The following is a 22,589-nucleotide window of genomic DNA, read 5'->3' on the forward strand; positions in this document are numbered from 1 at the left end:
CATCAAAATGAAAATGCGTGGTCCACAAACCCGTCGTTAAAGCTCACGCTAACATCATGTAGCGATGCTAATTTCAAAAGGTAAGCACAATATTTTGCATACTAGAATATTCAGGAACATTCCGTAAAATCTTACATTGAACATTCGTTGTCTTTGATCTTGGTCACAGGTTATATTTAATAGCAGCTGCAGAACTTTCGTTGAACTTACCCATTTTTTTGTTTGATAAAGGTTTTTAGCCAATCTATCAAAACCGTTTCGAGGAGAGGCTAATAGCCTATAGGGTGTTTACCATGTTTTACATTTTGTTTTAGTTATGTGTTGCATTTGTTACTTTATTATTTGACTTGAGACTGTTTGAACTTAAAGTAGTGTAGGAAGATAATTTTAAGCTTAATCATATTCTTGCTCTTTTCGTGTAAAAATATATTTCAGATAATTATGTGATAACATTGTCGCCTGTAGTGGTAGACTGCAGGGATCTTTAAATGGGAGTTTAGTCTTGGTCGAATGGTCAAAAGATAATGGTCAAAACCGTTGTTGCTGACAGGCTATTACTCCAATTCGTAGACTATTTATCAAAACTAAAGACTTAAAATACTTGTATTATAACATTCAATTTGCTACAATTTCTAAAAAGTACACATATAGCCAAAAAATTGTCTCAAAAGATTTTGCTATATATTGCCTATAAAACAAATAGACATGCATGTCGGTGAAGTTGTAGTAGCTTTCAACAAACCAAATTGTCCATAGCAACTTAGCCCTTATTTGAATCAAAGTAGCAAACAATATGCTGTACATGTATATATTATTGCACCCATATGTCACAGTTTCAAAAAATGTTGAATGCATATCAAAGTTGTGTGTAAAGTATTTTTATGGTGCAGCAAGTATAGCATAGCTTATGTTTAGCTGTTAGAGCTAGTACAAAGTTATAAAGCTAAACTAACAGTTAAGTATGAATTTAGCTAACAGGTAGAAACTTAATATTAAAATGATAATTAATAATATAATTTGTCCAATCATTTTTTCCAATAGCCTAAATCTTTGACCAAGACTAGACTTTTCGACAAAACGCTTCAATTTCGACAAAGGGCCTTTCGGCAATCGTGAATTTCGACCAACAAAATTTTCGCTAAATAACCATAAACCTAGATATCAAGGCAATAAATATTTTGTAGATACCTCAAAGTTTTATTACCGATATGCGATCTTTTAAAACTTGTAGCACGCCGTACTTGTATTATTCTTATTTGTTATATAAACCCTGTTAATATAAAATCAAATTATTTTACTCATGTCTAGGCCTTTTAGACTACACATGAGTAAAAGAATTTACCAAGAGTGTATGTATATCAGGAACATCAGGACATATCCTTTTCTATTCCATTGGATTGTGAAGTATGCGCGCTTGTTTCACTGTACCTTTAATATATCTATATTTACAAATCTCAAAGTTTGTCGTCATCTGTTTGGATATCTGTCTGTCCGGCTATAGCTATTAAAATCTTGAATATTAAAATTTCGCATTCTGCTGGACTCAAACTTATGAAAATTACAACCGCAGGTTTGCAATCCAATTCTCTATCCACGGATGCTCTTACGATTCAAAGCCCTTACTATCTACTTTATACACCATTTTCCGGTTTTATGTACGCTAAATGACGTAATAATCGAAACTCTATTAACTCTATGAAACACCATATAATTTCATAGAGTTATTAATTTAAACTTTATTAATTCTTATGAAACACGATGCTTTTTTTGGCTTTTTGTGAACTTTTATTTCCGGTTTTTCGTAAGGTTCAATTGATAAATCGATTAAAGATGTGGTTGCGTCAAATTTGAGTTGATCTCAAAAAAAGCATTTTTTTCTCTATCAGTTGAAATGTTGTTTGTTGTGTTAGGCGATCTCATTGCCAAGATATTTGAAGATTAAAATCAAAAAAATCTGATCGCGGTAAAAGCGCTCAGGCCAGAAAAACATGCCCAGACTTGCCCAAAATGATGTTACGTGTGATTTATCTGTCAATATATCTCGTATTCACATGGGCCATTTGCGATAAAAGTCTAGTCCTACACGGCTCTATTGGCATATATTTTATTTTGTTATTGCTCATGTTGGTTAGAATAAAATTTTAAACCCCGCTACAGATACGTTATTATGAATGTTTTAAAGACCTCAAATAACGAAAATTGGAAATTTTCTTACTCACTTTCTCCAAATGCTGTGTAAACATTTGAGTACCAACTACCAATTCTACCAGTCTACGGTAATTCTGTCAAGCAAACTATGTAGAATAAGGTCTTTGTATCAGCACAGTTCCGCTGCTACCCACACTAACGATATACAGCCTCCCAAAAGCCCCACCTACATTATGTCCGTCGCCTATCCTTGGGGCGGGGCTGTATATCATTACCCACATCGAAAACTAGTTTCTTACTACCGTAAGTAAAATAAGCAAGCGGCGTCTTTGAAAATAATATACATAGGGATAGAGTTTTAAGGATGAAAAGTCTGCTGCAAACTGGATTTGAACTCACATTCTCCAGTTCTGCGGACATCCATATACCATATCCAATTCACTACAATATTCTGCAAATCATGTTTTGCATTATCTTCAACAATATTATTTTATTATATAATTCTTGCCAACAAAAAGATTTTCATCTCGGCATAAAGCTTTTATTAAAAATATTCATCAAGTTGTGGCCACTCCCATAGTTTTAGCTGATACAATAAGACAAATTCATCTACTGCAACAAACTCAAACAAAACACCCTGGTTTATGCAGCAAACATTCAAGTCTCTCTTTCCCCTTTATGGCAGTTTCCACACTGACAAAGCTGCTTCGGCTGGTGGTACGACATAAACATCCTGTAATCTGTAAAACAAATGCAATAAATATAAGTCATTTATAGATATGTCATTCTAAAGCGTATCTACTGAAAGCTTTCAAATTGGGAGTTTGGTAGATTGCGAGTGTAATTTTAAAAACGAATAAATGTTTAACAAAGGCACAAGTACGCCAAGCCAACGATTCGAAGCTTTGGTTCTGGAAGTTGAAGATTTGCATTGATCAATCGATTTTCTTCACTTTCTACAAGTGAAAAGTGAACATCTAAAGTCAAATCATAAATCTAATTTACTAGATAAACTGCCACAGAAAATTTGAAGCAAATGTAGCTAGGTGAACTGATAAAAAAATATAAAACGATGATTAGTGATAGCAAAAAGTTATAATTTTATTAATTAGTGCATGTATTAATGAGTACTAAAATATTACCTTTAGTATATTCATCAATCTAAGTCATTGTATTGCTAGATGCTAAAGATTAAAAAGAAGCCATCAATAACTCACTGTACATACGTATCTCGCATGTGCAGGAAATTACATTTTAGCCTCAAACAGGGAAATATAATCTGAATGTAAACTCAACAGGAAACTCTATAGGAGACTCAAAGTAAAAGATAAATTTACCTCCATTCTCCGATCTTCCTCCGTAGAACTTTAACTACCTGATGCCAAGAAAACTCGGAGTCACCTTCGCAGTAACTTCACAGCAATTTACAAATTATGTTGTTCGCCAATAAAATGTGTTGATCGAGTAATTCATTAAAGTATTGATGTTAATTAATTTAGCAAATATCGATGTCCATGCGATTTAATAATAGAGTAAATTCTCTAAATTTGAGATCACAGACAACGCGTTGTACGAGGGATAATATTTATTACGGCCTATATAAAAATTTCGCGCTGATGATTGGCTAACGAAGCGACCTCATATTTATCGCTCGCGGTTTCTTTTCAGATGTATTACTAGTGACGTCACGAAAGAAGCACCCGCTGGAACTTGAGCTTTTTAAAAGAGGGCCTCATTCAAACGCATATATCTCTAAACAGGGTTGGTCTACAAAGACACAAATGGCATCAAATTGTAGCTGATGTTTTAGCCTTTTATGGGTCTTAATTTCATTAAATCAAATTTTTTGACGCAACCACATCTTTAAGGCCAATACTTTTCACAATTACAATTACAATTGTATTATCTTGAGTAGGAAAAGCCTCTACTTTCTCTCCCCGTTCGGTCAGACAAAGACGGTCTGATAACTCATATTTACATTTGTACCAGTTTCGAGGGGTACCAGTATCTTCGTATTTAATGTTCTGATGGATATCTTCTGCTGGAACAGTAACCTTTTTTATACACACACACACTTCTATGCAAAAGATTGCCATTATTAGTTCAACCTACGCAGGATTTTTATTTTATTTTCTCAGTCTGTATTAATTGTACCATTGCTAAATCATATTTTATTGTATCATAGCAAAACAGACTTAGTTTAGCTATTACTTGCTTATTATTTCACATTCACATGTAAACCCTTTCATAGTTGTTTTATTTTTTTCTTAATTTATTTGACTTGCACAAAACATTTTACTCATGATGCGAAGTTTGAATGTTACAGTTGTTGACAATGTTTAAAAACCTTTACAGTTTTTTTTGTTAATTTATTTAAACTGCACAAAACATTTTTCTTATGATATGAAGTTTGAAAGTTAAAATGGTAACTGCTGCTATGTGTTGAATAAAAGTAGGTTTTCTGTGCAAATACTTTTATCACCCGGGCAACACCAGGCATTCAGCTAGTGTATGTATGTATGTATATATATATATATTTATATATATATATATATATATATATATATATATATATATATATATATATATATATACATACATACATATATATATACATATATATATACATATATATATATATATATATGTATATATATATATATGTATATATATATACAATGTAGATATATATATACAATGTAGATATATATATATATACAATGTAGATATATATATATACAATGTAGATATATATATACAATGTAGATATATATATACAATGTAGATATATATACAATGTAGATATATATATATAGCAATAAAGTTTTAGCAACGTAAAATCGCCTTTGTACTGGATTTGAACTTGCGGTATTCCAACAGCAAGTTTACTGACTTGCGCTTAACCACAAAGGTAAGCTATTCTTACCACACCCATCGCTCTTACCATATGCTGTAAGTTCTGTTAGCGTCTGCACTTGCTAAATGTGCACTTTTTATTATTAATTAGTACAGTGCACCTTCGGATTATGATGCCCCTGGACTGCCGAATATGTAGGAAGAGAGAAATGAGGAGAAATGCTTGCAATATTGATCAGTTTATCACATCGCAAAGATAAATGTGGCACACAAAGTTTGGTGTTATTGTATCTAGCATCTCTACGGGGCAGTAATAGACAGTCGATATCTTACTGGGATGAGTGGAGTGACAGAATCAAGTCCAATCTCAATTTTCTTATTAGCCATGTTTGCTCTAGCCTGTTCACATCTGTTTCAATCAATTAATTAAAGTTATAGCACTAAGAAAAGTTATCTCAAACATGAAAAAAATGAAAGCTTTTAAGCATAATTACTTGGAATATAGAAACAAAATGGCCACTTAACTTTTTATCAATGCCTTTATCACCTTTATGTGGAGATTTAGAAGTAAAACTCAACATTTTCCTTGTGTACAACCTTAGAAGGCATGTCAAAGTAGTGGCTGATGTAGTAATACAAATAGGCTCCACTTCTCCAAAAAATTGATTTCTATGCTTCAAAGCTCCATAACTCAGATAAGGGCAACTAACTCTTAGGTCCCTTCTTCCTAATCACACCTCATGTATCACCTATCTTCATACTCAGTAGTTTATCCAATGATTAAATTCATGGAAATAAAACTGCACAATTTCAATTTGTTTCCAACATTGTTTTCACATACATCTAGTAAGCCCTTAGAGGACAATTATGATCTTTTAACTAAACACATGGTTCTGAACAAGATTTTGGACACGTGATGTTTGATATCTTATAAAAGCATGCAATAATTCTAAAAATGTGATATTTGGTGGTCTAATGTAATAAGTGAAAGAAAAAAACTTCAAGTTGTCTGTTTTATTATTGTATATTACATGTCTACTTGTGAGGCAAATATATTCTACACTGAACATGTGAATGCTCGAAGTTCATATAATTTTGCATCCATGGTTCACAGATCTTTAGCTGTTAGTTTGGTGCCATTTGATTTTTCAAAGACACATCTCAAATATACATTTAGGACTAAAAACAGTATTTTAGGTACACAAAAAACCTTTCATTGTCGGCGCCGATTTAACACTTGCTTCTGCCCGTATCTTGACTTGAAGTATTGACTCATTTAATAATTTTTATTGTTGCTGCCTCTCTTCATGATTCACAATGAGTTCCTCCACAGACCTCATCACTGTAACTATTGCTTACTTCATTTTTAATGTTTTTCATGTCATATACGATGCTGCTTGGCTGTTTTTTAAGCATGTGGAGCAACGAGACTCTCCATTGCAATGTCGTTGAGCCAATTTGTATGCTTACAAACTTGTTTTTATTGGGTGATAACTTTCTCTGGCAAGCATATTCAAACCAAATGAAATTTGTGTATGTATCCTCACTAAGCCTGTTTTGTTGTTTTTTTTGCTGCTACCATGTAACCAGATGAAGCATATGATCCTTTACCAGTTGTCTTCTTCGCTTGTATTTAGCAGCGCTACTCTTTCAATACGACGGTCAGAGTTTTATATGAATATAGATTGACTCGTTATAACTCATTAATGTTACTCGTCACAGCCTCAAATTGGTTTTTTTTCTCAGAACATGGCTGATGAAGATAAGGATACACCTTCAGCTGCTGGTTCAGACAAAGGCATGCCGATACCAAATGTTAGGCACCACTCTGGACTGATTCCACGTAAGAATGTCACTATTTCGTTGTAGGTTTGCAAACCGGCATCCTGACTGTTTTAAACTATAGTTTTGTAGTTGTAGTCATTGTCCAGATTGTTCTAAACTATATTTTTGTAGTTGTAGTCATTGTCCAAACTGTTCTAAACTATAGTTTTGTAGTTGTAGTCATTGTCTAGACTGGTCTAAACTATAGTTTTGTAGTTGTAGTCATTGTCTAGACTGGTCTAAACTATAGTTTTGTAGTTGTAGTCATTGTCTAGATTGTTCTAAACTATAGTTTTGTAGTTGTAGCCATTGTGTAAAGTTCTTATTGCTGCTGTTTGTTCAATACCACATTCAGCTGAATTGTCAGCTGAAAAAGTATAGCAAATAAGGATCTTCTCTCACATCTTCTCTCCGTTTAAGTCAAATCTTCCGTAATAATTAGAAACTGAGAAACTTTGATTTAGCACCTACATGTAGATGAGATCTGACTTTGCTATTCTTCTTGTCGTAGTTGTTTGAACTATCAAAGGAGGTTGACTTATGAGTACATTTGGCTCTTTTGTGAGGGTCAGTCAAAAAGTAGTGGGAGTTTTGTCATAACTATCGTTCTATTCCATCTAGCATTTTAATATTTTCTGGACTTTTATGAATGGAAGTTGCCATCACACACCCAGAAATTCAACAGTTCAGCAATTCAACTTTTTTATATTGTTTATATTCAAAATGGCCACCAAGCTTAAAACATGCTCACTCATAGAGCAAAGAACTGTTATAAGATTTAGATAGGTAAAGGTGTAAAACCAAGTGTCTTACACAGTAGAATGAAAGAACAGTATGGGGAAAGCTTTATGTCACAAACAAGCCATTACAGGCGGGTTGATGAATTAAATAATAAACGAGAAGACTTTCCATTGGTAGACAGATGTATGTTTGAACTCCACACACGGTACCCAAGGTGAAAAAGCTGATTAAATCTTATGGAAGACTCGCTATAGAGGATGTTACGAAGACCATGAACATTTCATATAGAATCGTTCATAATAGTGTTCATGAGAAGCTAGCCTTCATCAAAGTCAGCACACACTGAGTACCCAAGATGCTGACTGATGGTCACACAACGCAGCGTGTTATGACTGCCAGAGAGTGCATGCGAAGACTCTTACTGGAAGGGGTTGCTTTTCTATCGAGGATTGTAACCATAGATGAAACTTGTGTGTACCATCCGGAATTGAATAGACAATCAATGGAGTGGAAGCATACAGACTCTCCTGTAAAGAAGAAGTACAAGTCTCAGAGGGTGATACGAAAAGTAATGCTCACGGTATTCTGGGATGGAAATAGTCCTATACCTTTGGATTTCAAGAGCCAAGATAACACTAAACTCTCAAAATTACTGTGAGTTTATGGTCGTGGGGAATCATAACATAAAGAACAAGAGAAGAGGCCTCCAAGCAAGATGTGTCTCATTCCACCTGGACAATGCTTACCCACATACTACTGCACGTACAATGGCCAAAATTGAGAAACTGGGCTGGGAGGTGTTAGTACACCCTGGTTAAGAACCCAACAGCCTGGATTTTACTCCGCAAAAATTGAGAACCTTATTAGAAAGTGGAACAAGTTTATAGAAAGATACGGAAACTATGTTTAAAAGTGAAAAAAGTGGAAAGCTCTCTCTTATTGTAATAAAATATTATGGCAAAATCCTACTACTTATTGACTAAACTGACTTGATTTTATGTTTACTGTTCAAGCCATATTAGTCCAGTGACCAATTTTTTAAGGTCCGAACTCAATTTTGTACAACTGTTATTTATAGTTCGTGTTAAATCCTTTACCGCCCGTGTTTTAAGGCACCAATCTTTGGAAAATTACATTCATTTCTATTTACCATAGTGCGCTAGCTTATTCGAGATCTACTAGCACTGTTCAAGGAACGTAATTCGTCTGTAAAATATTTTAAATCTCTTTATGCAAGCTAATTCGAGCTGACTCGCTGCTGATGGCAGCACTTGATTAAATCCATTAGACACCACATCTCTCTTATAGCATCACCTCCACGATTTATCTCACTCGATGAAATGATGGATACAACCAAACTTGTACAGAACATGCAACTCATGCATGAGATAGCCTTAGATGATGAATTCAGGTTTGAAACACCAGAACCCAAACCAGGAAGGTAAACAAAACTTGGTGCTCATTAAGTTGCACTATCACAACACTTCATCTCTATTTGATGAGTTTTTCCTGTTGCTCTCTCAAGTCCATCACTCTGATATACATGTAGCTCCCTTTCGAACAGTAAAAGAATCAATGTCATTGCTTATTTGGTGGCTTTTGCACTTTTTTATTATGCTTAGACTATAATCTAGCCTGTCTTGACAAGCTGTTGTTTTTGCGTAGTTGTCCCCCCGTCGAGCGGCGAGCAACAACAGCTTGTCACAAGACGTACTGCACCTGATGCATCAGCTGCACTTATAAGGAGTTGTTCTCTTCCGTCTACGCGGCTTGGCTGCGATGTTATTCCGGTCGCTCCATTGGTAATCATAACGGATTTCATGCAAAAATGTATGTAGAAAAATTAAGACAAGAACGTTTAACTGGCGACCCCTCTCTGCAGTAAACATTATTAGAATTTGAGAACTTAGGCAAAAACAGCGACGAAACATGTCGTTATTTGTGCGCTCAGTCAGTTTTATTTCTATTTTTGTATTAGTCAGTTTTATTTGTTCTTATGGATTTTATTTTAAGTTTATTTTATTTTTAAGTTCTACTCAAGTTTATCACAGAAACTGGTCTTTGGTTAAACGTTGTAATCTTGTTTTTTTCTACATAAATTTTTGCGTGAACTCCGTTATGATTACCAATGGAGCGACCGACATAACATCACGGCCAAGCCGCGTAGATGGAAGAGAACAACTCCCTATAAGTGCAGCTGATGCATCAGGTGCAGTACGTCTTGTGACAAGCCGTTGTTGCTCGCCGCTCGACGGGGGGACAACTACGCAAAAACAACAGCTTGTCAAGACAGGCTAACTATAATCGGACATCATTACTTTTAGGACAGTTTCAGCTAGTCAAGCCCCATCACCATGTCTAATATCTGCTGAGCGATTTTGTATTTGTTGGTATTTGCAAGGTTAGCTTGTCATCTTTCATAACATTTTGCAACAATAAAGTTTGTCAGCAGGCAACACAGACAACTAAACAGGGACCGAGATGAAGTTAGTGGTGGTTTATTAAATATGCGCATAAAACGTTTTTGTGATATTAGTATTTTTTTAAATAACAAAATTGAGCATTTCTGCATGACTCCAGACAGTAACTAATTTTGACAGTAACCAAATGGTTGAGTCGTAAGAATAAGTTTATTGTCTAAATATTTGCGTATTAGCAAATTTCTCAAAAATTTTGCAAAAAAACTGCCAATATAGATACTGGTCTATAATTTGATAAAAGCTTTAATGAACCCTTCTTAAACAATGGTTCAACTTTTGCTATTTTAAGGATATCAAGGAATATACCTAATTGTATGCTAGTATTTATAATATGAGCTAGAGGATAAGCTAAAGCAGGTGCAGCAATTTTCACAAGCTTTGCTGGACTTGAATCTAATCCTGTAGCTTTATTTGCATTCAGCTTATGCAACAAATCCTCAACATATACTCCATTTTTACTATAGCATTGAGTAACAGGTGTCTGATACCACTTTAGATCAAGGTATATACTATAGCATTGAGTAACAGTTGTCTGATACCACTCTAGATCAAGGTATATACTATAGCATTGAGCAGCAGGTGTCTGATACCACTCTAGATCAGGGTATATACTATAGCATTGAGTAACAGTTGTCTGATACCACTCTAGATCAAGGTATATACTATAGCATTGAGCAGCAGGTGTCTGATACCACTCTAGATCAGGGTATATACTATAGCATTGAGCAGCAGCTGTCTGATACCACTCTAGAGCAAGGTATGTACTATAGCATTGAGCAGCAGGTGCCTGGCATTACGCTAGGTCATGTTGTATACTATAGCATTGAGCAGCAGGTGTCTGGCATTACACTAGGTCATGTTGTATACTATAGTATTGAGCAGCAGGTGTCTGATTCTGCTACTTGTATTTCATTCTGTATGTCGTGGCATTCAGCAACAGGTGTTTGATACTATTTATGATGTAGGTTGTTCTGTATATCATAGCATCGAGCAACCGGTGTCCAATACTTTACTACATTTAGGTAATTTTGTATGTCGTAGTATTGAGCAGCAGGTGTCTGATACAATGCGAAGGGCATTTTGGGATATGCTGACTGAGAAGCTTTCTGAAGATCCACCAAATTATAGTCAGGCTCTTGTACTTATCGAAGAGATCAAAGAGGTTTGTTGTATGTGGATTTCTGAGAAAGATGGGAATTTTTAGAAACAAGCATCTGTATTTTTGCTAGTCGCCTTGTGGTATGCTTAGTTGATATTTTACTGTTTTATGTCTGTATTTCATTGGCTGAAAAATATAATAAGATTGTTTGAAAATCACATATTCCTTTGTCAGAAAAAAAGAATGCTTTCATCTTCACATATTTTTTTCTGATATGTTTGCGATCAAGTTTTAAGTAGTCTGAGCATATTTATTGACAATTGAAATTGTTTATGCACGGTAACAAACACTAATATTTGTGAAAGCGTTTAAAAATTACAATTGCTTTTATTAGTTTGTATTTATCAACTATTTAAGGATAAAGATTCTCAATTGGTTAACTTTTCCAAGAATTGGCCAGTATAACGGCCCAGCTAGTTGCTTTTAGAAGTTTTTGAAAGTTATATTTTAAGTATTTGTGATCCACCTTATGAACATGTGTACGAGATCTGGTTGACAGCCAATTCTCAAGCTGGTAGTTTACCTTTACAGAAGCTGTTGAACTGCTTGCTGCCACAGCAGCAGCGAATCAAAAGTAAGATCAAAGAAATCTTGGATATGGAGCTTATTAAACAGAAGGTTGAAAATGATGCATTTGACATGACCTACTACGCTGACTTTGTGAGAACCCTCATGGCGCAGTTTTGCTGCCCCGCTAGGGATGAAGAGGTCGCCAAATTAAAAGATATTACAGAAACAGTTCCTTTGTTCAAGTATGTCAAATAATTTTCCTTTGAAATTTTAGATTATAAATGGGACTTACCCAGAGAGTTCATAAAACCTCTGAACATTGCATGTAACAATTTCATTTGTTTCTATTGTTGTTTGCAAAGAGTGTAAACATGTTTAATCGGTGCAGTCGATAACTCTGACTGAACAATACAGTTGCATGCAGGTCAAGGTCATTGGAGTGGATTACAATATGTGTATGCTCCAAATCATTCTAGGAAGTACTTACTTTTTCTTCATACTGCTCAAATGTGTATTTGAGATTGCCAAGCTGGAGCATCCCTGGTGTGCTCTCTCCACCCGTGTTTGCCACATGCTGGCAGATCTTTGACTTTGGCACTAAAGGAAAAGCTCTTACGTTTTCCGAATAAATTTGAAGAAAGTCGTTCAAATGATGTAGAGCGGTTTTTGTAGCATTTGTTAGTCATTGCTGGTCAATATACCTCAGCTTGTTTTGTCTTTGTGATGAAGTTGCGTTACCCTAAGTAATATTCCTTTTGGTGCCTAGGAGCCCGTGCTTTCTTGTATTAGTTGTATTGAACAATTAGCTTTCTTGTATTGAGCAAACAATTTAATGGCTGACCGATGTTGACATAACTGTGTTTGTCAACATCGGTTTTATGTTTGAAAATGAGAAAATTGAAGATGAAAATATAAATAAAAAATATCAAGTATAAAAACATGAAGTAAAAACAAATTAGTCAAGTTATTGCAAAGTTTCTTAGTTTAAATTAGCGCATCTCGATCGCTACCTGATCCTATGATCCATCAGTCTCCTGCATCACCAAGCTCACCCTCTCATTCGGCTGTTGTTATGGTTACCTGACAACATTGGCTTTTTACGGGCTACTTCATCTTTTGCCTCGTTTTTTACATTTTTCGTATATAATGCATTTGTTTTATGGTGGTTTGTAGCCCTGTCGCAGGTTTTTGACTGCAAAATTAATTTGTAAATTACAATTAATTTGATTTCAAATAGCTAGCCGGTTTTGCAAGGAATTAAATTCATATTTATCAAATGTGTTTGTGTTTAAATTTACCATATACAGTGGAACCTCAGTTCTCGAACACAATCCATTCCAGATGGTTGTTTGAAAACCGAGTTTTTCGAGATCCGAAACAAGTTTTTCCATTAGAATTAATGTATGTAAATTTTAATCTGTTCCAAGTCTATTTAACAACATCGGTAAAGTATTTTTTAACATTTTACATCATAAACTGTACTGTATACTATAAATAAAAATGGATAAATATAGACCGTGTGTAACTTTAATAAAATATTTTCTTTTTTTGATGATGAAAAAGGAAACAGAAAGTAAACATTTTGTATGCTTTGCTCCTAAAACATCAAAAACATCAAAGGTTACGATACAATACTAAAAATCGCAGAACTTGATAATGAAACAGAAAAAAATGCAACTGATCAGTTACATCAAAAATCATGTGAAAAAGAAAATAGAAACGGCAATGGCACGTTTACTTCACATCTTTAAAGAAGAATCCTCCTCCAAAATAATTTTAAGTAACTCAACTGGAGGAGTTGTGTCCCTAGGAAATCTCTTCGGTAGAGGCGACATCCTCCCAGATGGCTCCTTTTTGTAATGAATTTATGACGCGAAACTTCTCCCTTTTTTGAGAACCTTCCGAAAGTGGCTCATAACAACGTCGTTAAATGGTCTCAGCATGCTGTTTCCAGAGCTGTTCTGAACGTTTAATTCAAATGCGCATGTTCCGGTTTGGTCGAGAACCGGATTTATGGTTGAGATCCGAGATGAACAAATATCAAATTTTTTGGTCGAAAACCGAGTTGGTCGAGAACCGAAGCGTTAAAGAGCCGAAACTCCAATGTTCGTGCATATCTGTGAATATAAGCACATATAATTTAATAAACTTATACCTGAATTTAAGTATATTTCAGTTAATATTTTTGATAGCAAAAATTGAAGATGACTTCCAATAAACAATCGACCAATAAACAAAGTTTTATACAAACCTGCTGTTGTAATGCATTTATTGTAATGCATTTACAAACTTTAAAAAAATAATCTTTTGACTTCATATAATAAAGTAATGTTTGTATATTGTTGTCATTGCAAGTTGTACTGAATAATACAAAAATAGATGCTCTTTTCAGCGAATAAAAATGAAATTAAATCAGAATTAAATTACAACTGTATAAGGGTGTCAGCACCCGCAGCGTATACGTAGTTCAACTTGTTGGCTTGTTTTGCCGGACCTCTTATTGTTTTATATCTTCAATAGCAGCAGATTAGCTAGATTATTATTTTGACGTGTTAAATTATAATTACCAAGGCTTTTTCAACATTGATCTTCAGCTGTCAATCATATACGTAGCGTGGGTCATCTTCAGCCTATTGAATGTATCAATAGCAAGCATAGCACCACAATATGTTACAGAGAGATATTTCGATTGCTGGATGTGATGCAGTTGGACATGGCAAACTATACGATGAGTGAGATGCGACCTTTTCTTAAGGAGCAGAGCATTCAGTACGAGAGGCGAAAGTTTGATGAATTCCTAACCAAACAAGAAGGTTCTCAGTAGAATTTCTTTTCTATGTTATACATCGTTTTCATCTTCTTACATGTGATCTAGCACCTTTCCATATCCATTAGCTTGAGTTTACCCTCATATTTAGTGGTGCTTCTCTTGTGTTTTGTATTCCTTCACTATAAACTTACCGAAGCGCTTTCATTCATATCATAAAGTTGGCCTTTAATGGGCATGCATACAATGCGGAGCCAAAAATACCTCTGTTATGGAAAAGTGTTAGTATCATTCCAAGTATTAAATTTTTCAGCTAAATTACACAAAATATGCGAGTGTGGTGTTCATGTTCATCATTGTATAAGAATCCTTTCATCATCTTTGGCTGACAGAAGTAGTCGAGTCACTTGTAATCATACTTGAACTATCATCAGCTTTTGTTTAGAGATCATTGTGAAATGTATTAAATCAAATTGTTAAGTTTGAACTTACTGCATGCGGTTCGTGATAAGAAGTGGTCGAGTCCAGGATCCAGTCACGTGGAGTACGTTGGCATACGAGATCCTTACAGGAAGTCCTTGGTATTTACAATTGGCATAGAAACCGTCGTGATCTTGACTTAACCCAAGCTATATCTTTGACTTTTAAGCCGAATCATCTGGATAGGGTTATCCAACACGTCCTTCCATCGGATGACACGGAAAACTGTTCGCAAGTAACAATTAGTAAATAGTAAAGCGCAGACAATTAATTATTGCAGAAGCAGTTATATTATAGCATTCACACACAAGCTGAATCAAGCGCAATCGTAGAAGAAAGCACCCAAAGCGATGCCGCTAAAAAAGTTTCAAGATTGTCATTAGTTTAAATTATGGTAAACGTAGCATTAATGGGCCAAAAATGTTTATTTAAAACTAGCGCAGGGATACATACCCATCAGCCACCCAAAACTCACAAACAGTAGGTAGTAAGACTAGAACTAGACTACTCAGTTGAATCCTCGACAGGTTCTATGATATCGTTAGCCAACAGAGTCTAGCTCAGACTTTGCTTTGGTTTTTAATCCAGCAGCAAACATTTAGGTTCAGCATCAAGTTTCAATTTTATCTTGAAAATCCCAGGCATTGGGCCAAGCTTTTGAGAGTTTAAAGATCAATGACAGCTAACAAGTTGAGGCTACGCATCTGTGGTAGGCCTAGCAAGTTTGTTTTTGAACCTCTGACAGTATATACTGGAGTTTGTATAGATCTATAAGTACTTTGAATATTAGCATTACACATTCTTAGGACATTGAGCTGATTACTATCTGCTCCACCAAACATGTTTCGGGTTTTCCAGTTGTAACTTTAACAATTTCCTGGATCTTTCTGTCAAAACAGAAACTTCGGCACCAGCGTCAAAAGTGAAATATATATCCATACCATTCACTTTCACAGTGCGAACTATGTTATTACTACTGCCATACATTGATTATCTTCTGCAAACCGCACTCTTTGTATAGATGTTCATGTAAAACAATGAGCATCTGGACAATTTCATACCTGATGTCCTTCTTTCTCACAGTGGTAACAACTTTTATTGTCTCGAACAGGAAAGTTGTAACGCATGTAATACCTTGGTCTAGGAAACCTGTGGCTGTCATTACCACCTCTATTGCCATCATAGGAGCACTAGAGTCACGGGAACGATAATGATAATAGCTAGGGCATTTATCTCTACTATACCTGTTGGATATTTATGCCTAGTCACATCAGAATCATTGCTTTCGACACTAGATCTGCTAGATTCTTTAGTCCTATAACCAGAGTGGTAATCATACCTATGGTATCTACTACGACCCTGCTGTTGCTAGCCATAATTAGTCGACGCTTTACATGGCCTTGCTGAGACAGAATAAGCACCGGCTTCATTGCCAGCACTCATATCGCAACTAGAACCATAAGCATATTTAGCAGCATCTACTTTTGAGACACAATTAGTAGAATTAAAACGATCAGCTTTTGCTTCACTTAACAGACTCTTCGACTCTTTGGTCAAATGTCTAGCTTTTAATTTAGAAGTTAAATCTTTCCAAGACAAAGTACTTTTTTAAACAACTGCATACAAGTTAATGAATCTCTAAGGCCATTAACAGCTAAAGCTACTGAAAAACGTTCACATAAATCTTCACTATCTCCGAAATCCATAGTCCTGCTCAATGTCTCAGCCCTTAGCAAGTAATCTACAGCATTGTCACTCCTAGCTCATGCTACATTAACAAATTTCATTGTTCTAACATAATACTTTCTTTGCGCTCAAAATGATCTTGCAACAATTTCAAAGCATCTCCATAAGCATTTTCACCATCAAATTCAATGTCAAATCCTAAGGTGTGTAACAATTCAATACCCTCACTGCCTATGGCACTCGATCTACCACAGAACTTATCAACTTGCCAGCTAGAAAGTTTCTTTACCTAGGAACAAAGTGTTCAATTCAACAGCAATTAGCCAAGACTTGAACGATTGACTCATATCAGAAATAGAAAACAAGCTTAGGAAAAGACGATACATCTATCTTAGTACTCATGACGAAAAATTCCAACTGCAGTTTTAAATAACAAATGAACAGTTTGGTACAATATCACAACACTCAAACATGGCACTATAAATAATTACGAAGTAACACCACTAACAATGTGCACCAATAAAGCAACACAATATCGCCAAGCACGGAGGTTCACAAAGAAAATGTGAAGTGTTAGTACACTAACACGACACCAAAGTAATCACTGACGCAGAAAAAGACACTATAGCTGAAGGTATACACCACAATCACCACAAATAAACACCACCACTGGCACCACGATGAACCACTACGCTTGTAACATTACCAACACAAGCACCCACCGCTGCCAGCCTCTCGTAGGTGGGACCGACGCACGCAACACAAAGAAAATGTCAAGAAAACAGTAAAACTTTCAATAAAGCAGTGCACAATGAAAATTAGAAACTTAAAACAAAAATTACTTTGTTCACAAGTAATATATACAAGATGTGCACGTATTTAATTATGTTTCTCCTATCCTGTCAGCTGTGCCGTGTTAGGTTTGAACTTACGGCTTGAGGTTCGTGGTAAGAAGTGTCACGTGAAGTACGTTGGCATACGAGATCCTTACAGGAAGCCCTTAACATTTACAGCTGGCATAAAAACTGTCTTGACCTTGACTTAACCCAATCTGTAACTTTGACTTTAAGCCGAATCATTTGGATAGGGTTATCCAACACAAATAATTGCCCATTAGGTAGTTGGATATGATTGTCATACAAACTACATCGTCGCACTCTTAAATAGTTTTGATGGTTGAAGTTTCGACTAAAAGCTTGTAGTTACATAACCATATTTGAATTGTTGGTTATTTTAAGAGTTTTCTCTTTTTGTCAATCGAATCATTTTATCAAGCAGCCATTCAGTAAATTGTGTTTACTTGCTTTATGTAGGTTTAAAAGTAAGCGAGAACAGAAAATTTTGAAGTTACATTTTTTCCATGAAGCAAAAGAAGGTTGTATTAACAGTTAAATGATTTTATTATTTTTAAAATTTTATTGAAAAAAATTCAAGTCTCTTAAATTTATTTGTGATACTCGTTTTAAGATTCTTACTCTATTTGCTCTTGCTTTTCTATTAGCAATAGCTGTCATCAGGCCATTCAAGTGACCATGTTCGCTAAGAACTCCATTTTCTGTCAGGGTCTGGTGTTGATGGACTTGAATACACAAGGGAATGGCTGGAACGTAGCCACGAGGCGCTGACAGAACAAGCTGGCAGCGAGCTCTTTAACACCAACTTAACAGCTATGAATGTCACTCCTGTCAACATTCTTCACGGCGCTTTCATGGAGCTTCTAGATTGGAGCGGAAATATATTTCCTGAGGTAAAACTGAGAAATATGACTTTACTTTTTGCCTAACTCAGGGGTCGGCAACCTTTTCCATTCAAAGAGCCATTTGGACACGTTTTCTGCAGGAAGGAACGCAGTGGGAGCCACCAACCCCCTTTGATATTTTGAATAAAAGAATAAATAAATACATGTAACAGTTTTGTTTAGCTTGTAATGCTTTTATAACATGTTTACACCATAAAACAAAAAGGTGTGGTGTGCATAACGATTTAACTGCTGAGAAAACAAAATTACACATTTGCAAAGAACAATAAAAATAATTTGGGCGGTTTTATTAGCACATAAATTGTTATAAGATGTACTACCTGTATTAGTGTTGTTGTTTGTCAGTAATGTTGTTGACGATATTGCGGCCCTAAGTGGCTGGCCAGCCTTATTAGAATTCTAATTGTTCAACCCAGTTCGTTGACATAATATAAGAAGGTATCTCGTAGCGATCTGGTCCTCCAGGCAAATCTGATAGTGCGTTTTTCTGTACTTTTATGTTAAAGTTAAATCCACATGGCGATCATGTGATAAGGTACTAATAAGAATATAGCATAAATAATGTCGCATAACAAGCAAAACATGTTTGATTTATCACAATGGAAAAAAAATTTTAAATTATATTACAACATCTAGTAATAATACTTCTATATTTTTTATAAATTACTTGGCGTATGGTAAAAAAAAATCCAAAGTCGGAGGGAGCTACAACGAGGAGATGAAAGAGCCGCATGCGGCTCCGGAGCCGCTGGTTGCTAGACCCCTGGCCTAGCTCATTCCTATTCAATGGGTGGATGTGCATTTCCTTGTCTCTTTAGTCTGTGCTATCAACAGTGTAGGCTACGTATCCAATAGAGTCTATAAGTTTCACACAGCAAGATGCATTTTCCTAGGCTTGGAGGGTACCTCTGGCTTGCACATTAGACTAAAATTTGTCAAGATCAAGCTTGGAAAAGGAGATTTTGTTTCATATTTGTAAAATTCACGTTTCTAGTTGTTCAATTGCCAATTGTTCAATTGGCAATTGTTCAATTGCCAGGTAGACAATTTTTGGTATAATTGATTTCATTTGTCATTTTGATTGTAGGAGTTATCTTCTTTATAGAGATTTATTACTCGTGCACTAACAGCTGAGCTAGTTTTTTGAAGCAGAATAGAATCACAGAATGACCTGGTAGTTTCTCTCTTTCTCTCACACATTTTCTCTTTCTCTCCACATCTCTACACTAGATGGTGGTGCAAAGCTTCCCATGTCTTACCATACATATGCCTCTCTTCACATCGTTATTTATGCATATTGACCACATGAAGTGCAAAATAACTTTCTGCCTTTGGATCTATGCAGCTATTACTTTTAAAGGCCTGCATGCTATACACAAAGTTCTCAACAGGGTTAGTTGAGGTGCATTTGAGCTTCAAGAGAGGTCAGATGTGGTACATTAATATTAGCCTTACAAATAATAATTAGCAAAATTAGCCAATAGTTGATAATGTAAAATAGTTGAGCAAGGTTAAAAATTTGAGCATGGAACTAAAGCTTGAGCTCATATTTTTTCGGGCTTTTGAGCTCCAAGTTAATGCTTGTCTTTTGTTAGATATGGAAGTAGCTTTTGGTCAATTATTTCATACAGTGTAGTATGTTTATTAATTTTCATTTATGAGCAGTTTTAAAGTTATTTTAGCTAGAATTTAATGTTCCATCTTTGTTCAACTACAAATTAAGTTTTTTTACATACAATTGACTCAGTTGTATTCACCAATATTCTAGTGAGTAATAAAAATACAACTTGAATAACTGATGCACTCATATTAGATTCTCATGATTGCCATTTTGGGCCTGCTGCTCCTGTGTCGGACAAAATATTAAATTACATCAAGAATTTAAGATACATCAAATGATTGAATCCTTGAAATTATCAACTTTTGTCTTATTCTTTCCTCAATGCACTTACAGTCATGGCAAACAACAGGCTGGGGTGCAATTGCTAAAAAAGACCAACGGTCGTAACAGGAAAGACACCCAACCTTAAATTACTCTCTGCAACTGGGCATGTCTACGCAGAAAAAATTAGTTATAATCTCCCAGAAAGGCCACCAGCGTAACTGGAATAACATCCAATGTTTACTTGCTTTTTGCAACTGGGCATGTCTCCAGTTGTTGAGGTTCCCTTTGCCACTGTACTCAGACATGTTCAGCCAAGATCACAGAGCCATTGTCTGTACAACAAAGCTCTTAAAAACACGTACAGCCTCTGATTGCAGTATGCTGAGACATACTCGATCATCAAGGGTTTTTGCTCACACAATGCATTTACATTTAATCGAACCTGAAAAACATGGAATATACTGCCACATCTAGCAATAAACTGTCTCGGTGTTGGCCCGCTCATGAAATGTGATTAAGTCATTCTTAAAGTAGTTCACTTCTGGCAATTTTATTTCAGTCTTGAGGATAATAATTTTAACTGATATTTTAGTTGTGTACTCATGGAGGGTGAAAGAATGAACCTATTCCTAGCTCGATCAGCTCACTAAAATTCACCACTATTTAGATCGCTTCAAATCTCTTCTCTTATATTTATGGATAATATTGTGCAAGCTGTTGTATGTAGTGCGAATACTATTTTAACTTAATGAATCTGTTTGTTTATTTTACATTTATTGTTTTTATATTTGGTCAGCATGTTTTAGTTGGCTGACACCTACCGATAAAATGTGTAAGCTAATACACAAAGCAAATACTGTAATGAACTTTCATGATAAATGTGCGGAATTATCGTTGATAAACGTGGAATGTAATTTTTTACTTGTCCAAAGTGTTTAACAAGTTTTCCACTATTTAGATTGCTTCAAGTCTTTTATATTTATGGATAATATTGTGCAAGCTACGTGGTATGTAATGCGAATCAAGCACATAAAATATAATTTTCTACTTGTCCAAAGTATTTAACAAAAGTTTTTAAGAATAGCTCGAGAAACTAAGTGTGAATTCTTCTGGTCTCGGCCTCGTAAATTGTCGGAAAGTTTTGGAACAGGCAGCAGCTATGAATAAAACTTTACTACTATCACAGTATTAATTTGAACAATGCCACCTGCCCTGGCAAAGCTGTGTGTGGATGTTAATGTCTTTACGACTTTTTGTGCAGTCACAGGTTTTCTTTATGAGACTATTAACAGCTGTGCATATTACTCTCGCAACATTTTATTAAATTTAGGCCATCTCTAGCAACAAATACAAAGACGTTAACAATTTCAATGAGTGGATATGAATTTGACATTTTAGTCAGCTTTCCAAGATAAGTCAAAGCTTGCATGCTCATATGTTCCTTGTGAGGTCATGCACTTAACTAGTTTGACTCTCGACCTATAAATTCATAGTGTCTCACTACTCCGCTAGTGCCCTGTCAGTCTTATGTACTTTGAAAGATCATCAGGTGTGCCGATATAGCGCAGAGAATAACTATGTGCACAAGTATTTCAAGGGGCCCCAGCACGGCCATTTGGCAAAAGTGTTAGTGTCAAAATGCGAAACCGAACGAAGTTAGTTGGAATCCCTCGAAATGCAGTATTTCTTAGACCTTCAACTGCTGGCTCTCATGCTAAAGATTTGTCTATACGTATTTTTCCGCAGCGCCACTACTTTGTTGCATCTCATAAACATTATCTTGGTCAGCTATGAGCGATTAAACTTTGGGCTGATTGTGAAGCCTAAGGCTTGAACCTAGATGATCCTTGGAAGACACCGAGACAAGTTATTAAAATGTTAGTTTGTATCATTAATGATACTTTTAAAAATGCTACAGTGTTATAGACTAAATGAGTTCACGGCACCACAAATTATTTATAAACATCTGTAACCTAGAAATGCCAATTTATGTAAGTGATTAGTCTTTGTACACTGGCTTCTTGTAAAATATCTAAATTTTTAAAAGCTCGTTGGGTTGATAGGCCGAAATACAAAGAAGCATAACAATCTGTCTCATGACAAACCCGTTAGCTCTAGAGTTACTGCTGTTTGAGAATACGTGTAATATTGGTAAATTTGTTATGCGTGAAGCCCATTCTTACTTACATGGTTAAGCGCTTGAGCAATACTTTTCACAAAGTTGCTTTTATAGCCACAAGTGTTCGGGTTGTTTTTGGTAATCTCAGCTTCGAATGTGATTTTCGAATGCTCCG

At 35.4% G+C, this 22,589-nt stretch overlaps 1 protein-coding gene across 3 annotated transcripts in view; it reads left to right on the plus strand.

Moving 5' to 3' along the window:
- The first annotated feature begins 151 nt into the window (after positions 1 to 151).
- LOC137408325 (T-complex protein 11-like protein 1) overlaps positions 152 to 22,589 on the plus strand; it is a 37,179-nt gene continuing 14,741 nt past the window's right edge. For all 3 annotated transcript variants that reach the window (XR_010980071.1, XR_010980072.1, XM_068094816.1), the window contains exons 1-7: positions 152 to 284; positions 6,751 to 6,847; positions 8,878 to 9,010; positions 11,091 to 11,211; positions 11,740 to 11,960; positions 14,395 to 14,531; positions 18,214 to 18,398. Coding sequence is in view for 1 of the 3 variants with exons in the window: in XM_068094816.1 (XP_067950917.1) it covers positions 6,754 to 6,847; positions 8,878 to 9,010; positions 11,091 to 11,211; positions 11,740 to 11,960; positions 14,395 to 14,531; positions 18,214 to 18,398 (891 nt within the window). In the remaining 2 variants the exon portion in view is untranslated. The remainder of the gene's footprint in view (positions 285 to 6,750; positions 6,848 to 8,877; positions 9,011 to 11,090; positions 11,212 to 11,739; positions 11,961 to 14,394; positions 14,532 to 18,213; positions 18,399 to 22,589) is intronic.

This window comes from Watersipora subatra, chromosome 11 (assembly GCF_963576615.1).
Source record: "Watersipora subatra chromosome 11, tzWatSuba1.1, whole genome shotgun sequence".
Lineage (NCBI taxonomy): Eukaryota > Metazoa > Bryozoa > Gymnolaemata > Cheilostomatida > Watersiporidae > Watersipora > Watersipora subatra.